The sequence below is a fragment of the Castanea sativa genome, chromosome 4, assembly GCF_040712315.1.
Source record: "Castanea sativa cultivar Marrone di Chiusa Pesio chromosome 4, ASM4071231v1".
NCBI classification, from domain to species: Eukaryota; Viridiplantae; Streptophyta; class Magnoliopsida; order Fagales; family Fagaceae; genus Castanea; species Castanea sativa.
Genome location: NC_134016.1, coordinates 48,523,517 through 48,529,929, shown reverse-complemented (window position 1 = coordinate 48,529,929; position 6,413 = coordinate 48,523,517). Strand labels below are relative to the sequence as shown.

Genomic DNA, 6,413 nt, shown 5'->3' with positions numbered 1-6,413 from the left:
ATTGATTTACTCATCTAGAAAAGCGTTTAGTTTTGTGTAATTCTTCAATTTATTGTAGACTTTAGGCACGTTAAATGCTTAATATTCCTTGCAAATTAATTCACTAGTTTTGCTTTGCTTAAAATTAATGAATTTCATGAAACTACCTTAAACAATTATTTCTTGAGTTTTTATTGTAAAATCATCCAACTAAGATCCAACTGCCAATAGACGTGTTGTGTGTGGATCCATAAACCTTAATACCTTAATATATTGTTATTTTCTCTCAATCTAAATTACATTTACTAAACCATCAAAATCTCTTCAATTAAACTTTATTGTATTAATTTTATTCTCTTGTGGTTTGCTAAACAATTCCCGAGCAAAAGATGATGGTTCTAGAGAGAGAAAGAGAGATCTCCATAATGAATATTTTTTTCCCCAGTTCCGTGTTGCCACCATGTCCGGGTAGTATTATTGATAGGGGTATTTTCGACAAAAGTAAATTGACTTATAAGCAAAAGGCTAGGAGAGCAGACGACCTCTACAAGACTGATGACTTCACAGAAAGGTGACGAAGGCTCCAGAAAGACTATGATAGAGGTAACATACCCTTAATAAACTGACAACACTTTCAATAGATGACGCCATCAAAACCAACGGATACATCTCCCTAACATACCAATGGGAAAACTTGAAGCGACAAATGACCATAAGACCGACGAGGTGGAGAAGCTGACAGGTCCTACGTGGCTGTGTGTGGTCCTCACGAATACTCATGTATGGAAATATCTTGCACATCACGTACAAAGACCTTATCACACTCACATGGAAAGACACCCTAGAATCACGAAAACCCTAATACCAAATCCCCTTTACAAGGAAAGATCCCTACTTCTAAGGGATCTTGGTTCACTACTCACCACTATATAAGCATCAGACCTCCTCTTTCCTACGTGAAGGCATGTGACAAGTGTCAATACTTCAGCAACATCACACGACAACCAATTGAAGAACTTACTCCAATGAGCGCCCTCTGACCTTTCGCCCAGTGGGGATTGGACATAGTGGGTCCCTTCCCCATCGCCATACGGCAGCTTAAGTTCCTAGTTGTAGGAATTAACTACTTCACCAAATGAGTCGAGGCAGAACCATTGGCCACTATCACAGAGAAAAATGTCTGAAGCTTCAACTGGAAAAGTATCATTTGTCGCTTTGGGATCCCTAAGGTTATCGTCTCTGACAACGGAAAGCAATTCAACAATGACGCATTTAGAGATTTATGCCAAAAATTGGAGATCAAAAACCATTACTCGTCTCCTGCGCAACCCCAAGCCAACAGACAAGTTGAAGTCACAAACCGATCCCTGCTCAAAATGATCAAGACTCGGCTTGAGGGGGCAAATGACATATGGCTAGAAGAGTTACCCGGTGTCTTATGGGCATATAGGACGACGATTCACACACCTACAAGAGAGACACCTTTCCGCCTAGCATACGGGCACGATGCTGTCATCTCGGGGGAAGTAGGACTAACCATCTACCGAGTATCCCACCATGATGAAGGAAGAAACGAAGAAGGGAAGCCCCTACAATTAGATCTTCGTGACGAAGTTAGAGCAATGATAGAACAAAGGATGGCTTGTTATCATGACCTTATGGCAAAGCACTACAACACCAAGATCAGGTCTCGTCATTTTCAAGCCGGGGACCTGGTCCTAAGAAGGTAACAACAGCCACTAGAGATCCCTCACAAGATAAGTTAGGCCCCAATTGGGAGGGACCTTACAAGATTGCCGACTGCCATAGGAAGGGAACTTACTACTTGGAAATCCTCGACGGGTAGAAACTCCATCACCCACAGAACACCGAGCATTTGAGGAAAAACTACCAGTAGTAGTCGAATGCACCTAATTTTATTGCTTTCTTTTCATTCTTTTCGTTTTTCCATTTTCTAAACAATGTTAAGGATGTTGAGTTTCTTTTTAAGCTCTTTTCATTATTAATAAGATTTGGATGCATTATCAGAAACGTTGCTCTACTCTCTGCCCTTGGTGGACTGTCTAAACCACGCTAAGTCCTACAGACGACCACGGACTTGGTCTTAAAAATTATCCTAAGTACTACCTACGAAGTGGACAGACGACCATGGATACCCACAGGTACCTGGTCTTAAAAATTATCCTAAATCCTACCTACGAGATGGACAGACGACCATAAATACCAACGAGTACTAGGTTTGAAACTCTTTTTATTAAGCTCTACCTACAGATAGACTAGGGGATCAAACGATACCAATACAACGAGGACATACACACGAATATAGTAAAAAATATAAGTATAGGCAACGAAGAAAAACAATAGATATAGCCCAAAAAAGGATCAATGTTTCTACAATAAAAGCCTAAAAGAAGGGGGCATTAATTCCTATATTACAAGTGATCTTACATAAAATTCAAATAAATAGAAGAGGGGGGAAATTAGGACAAAGGAGCGTCAGGAGTAGCTAGATCCACGGTAGACGAACCATCACCGGCCGACGGATCCACAACAGACGAGGCTGCCACGACACCATCTCCTCCAGGTGTCGGCAGGATTGTGTAGTTTATAGCAATCTGGGACAAGTCGAGATCAGGATAAGCAGCTCCCACCTGCTCTAAGCAATCGTTGAACCCGTCACCATAATAGACGCCACACGCGTCAAAGAAGGGTTGAGAGACCTAGAACTCCGCCACGGCATCAGCCCTGGCCTTATCCATTTGCTCCCTCAGGGCCTCCAGCTCTGTTGTCATATTAGTCTTTGCTTTTTCCGCCTCCTCCCTTAGACGGGACTCCTCCTTCAGCTTGGCTTGCGTATCCGTCAGCTCTTTGTTAAGTGTACAAACGACCTCCTTGTATTGGTCTCACTCTTTATTCTCATGAGACAGCACAGATTGCATATGAGGCACAGGAAGCTGTCCTTGTTGCAGTGCAGGCATCTTAGGCCGATTAACGTTTATAAAATTTAATATCTGCTTCTCATATGACCCAAACTTCTCCTTGTAACCAAGTGATATATTATTTTTGGAAACCTGTAAGAATGTTATAATACGCTCCAACATAGTCTTAAATACTTTCAACTTCTCAAGTTGATCTGAATTTGATTGTTGTGGAAGAGAATCATGCTGGAGAACAAAAAAAAAAAAAAGCATAAATTTCATTAACTACCCCTGAGGTTTGACAAAATACCAAGGAGATCCAAAAGATTTCAAAACTGGCAATTTGAGTCCTTTAATCCAAACGGATTGTAACACCGTTATTTATTTTAGTTTCTCTCTCTCACCCTCAAACACATCTGTCTCCATCCCATTCCTCTTCCTAACATACTCATGATTCACGAATCTATTTCCCTTGCAAAACCGCCCCAATTTGAGCACAAGCAGTTTACACAAAATTCATCAAGCTCAACTCCACTCACCAATATATCCCTCAAAGCTTAAGAAACCATATTACACTTAACATAACCATTCATAAGAACCCACAAAACCTTTGCTCAAACCAACTCAAAATCTGTGCTAAAAAAAAAAAAAAAAAAAACCACCACCACCGATCCAAACCAAAATCCACAAACCTCCACCGCCGATCCTCAACCGATCTAAACCAAAATCCACAAGCCTCCACCGCACTACTAACCCGCAATCAATCCAAACCAAAATCCACAAACATTTACCACCAACCCACAAATAACCCAAACCCTCCAATGCCGATCCACACCCACGAACCACTCCTAACCCATAGCACAACGCCACCACAAAGACCACGAGAGCCTGCATAGATCCACACCGAAAAAAATTACAATACTACAACAAATTAACTAATCAGATCTCAAAAAAAAAAAAGTAAAATTTAATCGAACCTTGGAGGGGATGCAACCGACATTGAGGCAGGTGCCACCAAGAGCACCATGCTTCTCAATACAAGTGGTCTCGAGACCCAACTGAGCGGCTTTGATGGCGGCGATGTAGACACCAGGGCCACCTCCAATGATGGCGACGTCGTTTTCCTCAGATCTTGAAGCGAATCCTCTGGAGAAGGAAGTCACCGTAGCCATTTCCCCCTTCTTCTTTTTTGGTTCTCTCTTTCTAAGAGAGAGTGAGAAGAAAGAGTGGTCTAAGAGTGGAAAAAGGGATGAGGGAGCTAGAGAAAGAGTGAGGAGAGAGAAGAAAGGTTTGAGGGTGAGAGAGAGAAACTAAAATAAATAACGGCGTTTGGACTAAAGGACTCAAATTGCCAAATTTGAAATCTTTTGGACCTCATTGATATTTTGCCAAACCTCAGGGGTAGTAAGTGAAATTTACCCAAAAAATAATTATAAGAACAAGAATTCTAGTAAAGGACAAAGATCAAGTTACAAAACATAATCAAGTTATTTTTAATTTGCTCCTATATGGTAAAGAGCAGAGTGTTTCTAAGCATTAACAGCCCCATGAGGATAGCTGCCACTACTTTCAACCACATATCCATCTCTCCAAAAGGATGCCATTAATACCAAAACTATGATGTGATATGCTGAATAATGAGTTAACTTAGGCAATGAATTGCACAGGGAATTTTTGAAGCACAACATACCTGCTGCAATTTAGCAGCAATTTTCTGGTACATTTCACTTATTTCAGGCAAGTACAAGTCCTTCATGGTTTTGATCTGCAAAAAGCAATTAGCAAGACAGATTATCAAACTCTTCATTTCTTCAGAAGCCTTTATTTATTTCCTTATTATCAGTGCACTAATGCAGGTTTCCCCTTGGGGCAAGGTTATACATATCCACTAAAGCATGAGTTCGTATATGGTTTTCAACAAGCTTCAGTTAACGTTTCAACCAGTGGAGTTTATAACAATACAAACATGAAGCTGTCATTGTAATGTACAGATATTTTCCAGATGAAATTTAATAAAGAAAAGAAAAGAAAAAAAAGAGGGGGAGAACAAAAGGACCTTAAATTGATAACATCCATCCACCATCCACAAGTACTATTCACTCTTAATTTCAGGAGATAAACATGCCTACTTTTATATTATTTTTGGCTCAGGATAATGGCTGTAGATATTTTTCCTATAATCTATTAAACAACTCATGTGAAACATTTTTTTTTTTTAATTTATAAATCTTAGCACCCAAAAGCAACTTTTATACCATTGCCTAACCCCCACTCTGACCATATTCTCTTCAATGCACAAAAATCACTATTTGTCAAATCAAGTAAGTAGTAAAATAACTCAATCTGCTACAAAACTAAAAAAATTATGAATTAAAAATATCATCTCACGATTAAAATACAGACTCTCCCCCCTATATATATATATAGGCTGTGCAACCCGTGTACAAAATGTTCAGCCAGCAGCTTAAGGGCATCCAAAAAGGTGAAATTCAGAATATGAATAATCAATCTAGGAGATGAAGATAGCCATGAAATGAACTCAAAAGAAACCCATCCCTTTTGTAAAGAGGAAATTTTAATCTCTCAAGCACTGTAGCATATCTTTTCTGCAAAACACCAAATTGAACAAGATGATTTAGATTTTTTTTCCTGCCTAAAACTACTAAGACTAGGTTTCAAATACACAATAAACAACTATTAAAAACACTTCCTTAGCAAGTCTTCATAGGTTCAGTCACCAGTGAAAGTTATACTTACAAAAATATATATGACCAACAATGCTCTACAGTACCAATGTTGGGCTATAAAGAGTCAACATATCTATTAAATGACTGAAGCTGAAACAAGAATGTTAGGATGGATAAGTGAAAATACAAGGAAAGATAGGGTTTGAAATGAGGAAATTCACTTAAAGATAGGGGTGACCTCTATTGATTAAAAGATTAAGGAAAGTCGCTTGAGATGGTTTAGTCATATTCAGAGGAGAGTGATTAATGCACTAGTGAGAAAGAGTGAGTTGATCCAAGTTGAGGGAACAAAAGAAGGTAGAGGAAGACAATTGGTAGTAGAAGTAATAAAAAATAACATGTAAATTAGAGAAATAGTAGAGAGAATGAATTCAAATAGAAAAGAAAAAAAAATGCATGTGGTCGACCCTAACTAATTTGTCAAGGATCTATAGTCCCCCCAAAAGTTTGGGACTAAGGCTTTGTTATTGTTGTATCGAGTTAGGCACACACCAGACAACTAGTAGTAGTACCCGATGCAGATATCCCCATCTAGGTATCATCATGAAGAATAAAACCATAGAAGTGGGCTAACAAGTACTAAGTTTTTGTTTTCCCACTTTGTAAAATATAGAAGTGGTTCTTAATTGGTCATTTTTATTTCCAATATTAGTGTTAATGGTTTCTATAAAAGGATTAAAATGTGATCATGAATCATTTAAACAAACTAATAAAAACAAAAACTTCATTTTTGAAGTAGTTTTTATTTTAGATTTAAGTCAAAACTAAA

General features: G+C 38.7%; 1 protein-coding gene across 1 annotated transcript; it reads right to left on the bottom strand.

Annotated features, from left to right (window-relative positions):
- Window positions 1-2,322: 2,322 nt before the first annotated feature.
- Window positions 2,323-4,821, bottom strand: LOC142630970 (mediator of RNA polymerase II transcription subunit 15a-like). The gene is made up of 2 exons (XM_075805027.1): window positions 4,588-4,821; window positions 2,323-3,143 (listed from the first exon to the last, which is right to left on the bottom strand). The coding sequence occupies exons 1-2, from the start codon at window positions 4,702-4,704 to the stop codon at window positions 2,883-2,885; spliced, it is 378 nt and encodes a 125-aa protein (XP_075661142.1). The 5' UTR covers window positions 4,705-4,821; the 3' UTR covers window positions 2,323-2,882.
- Window positions 4,822-6,413: the final 1,592 nt, after the last annotated feature.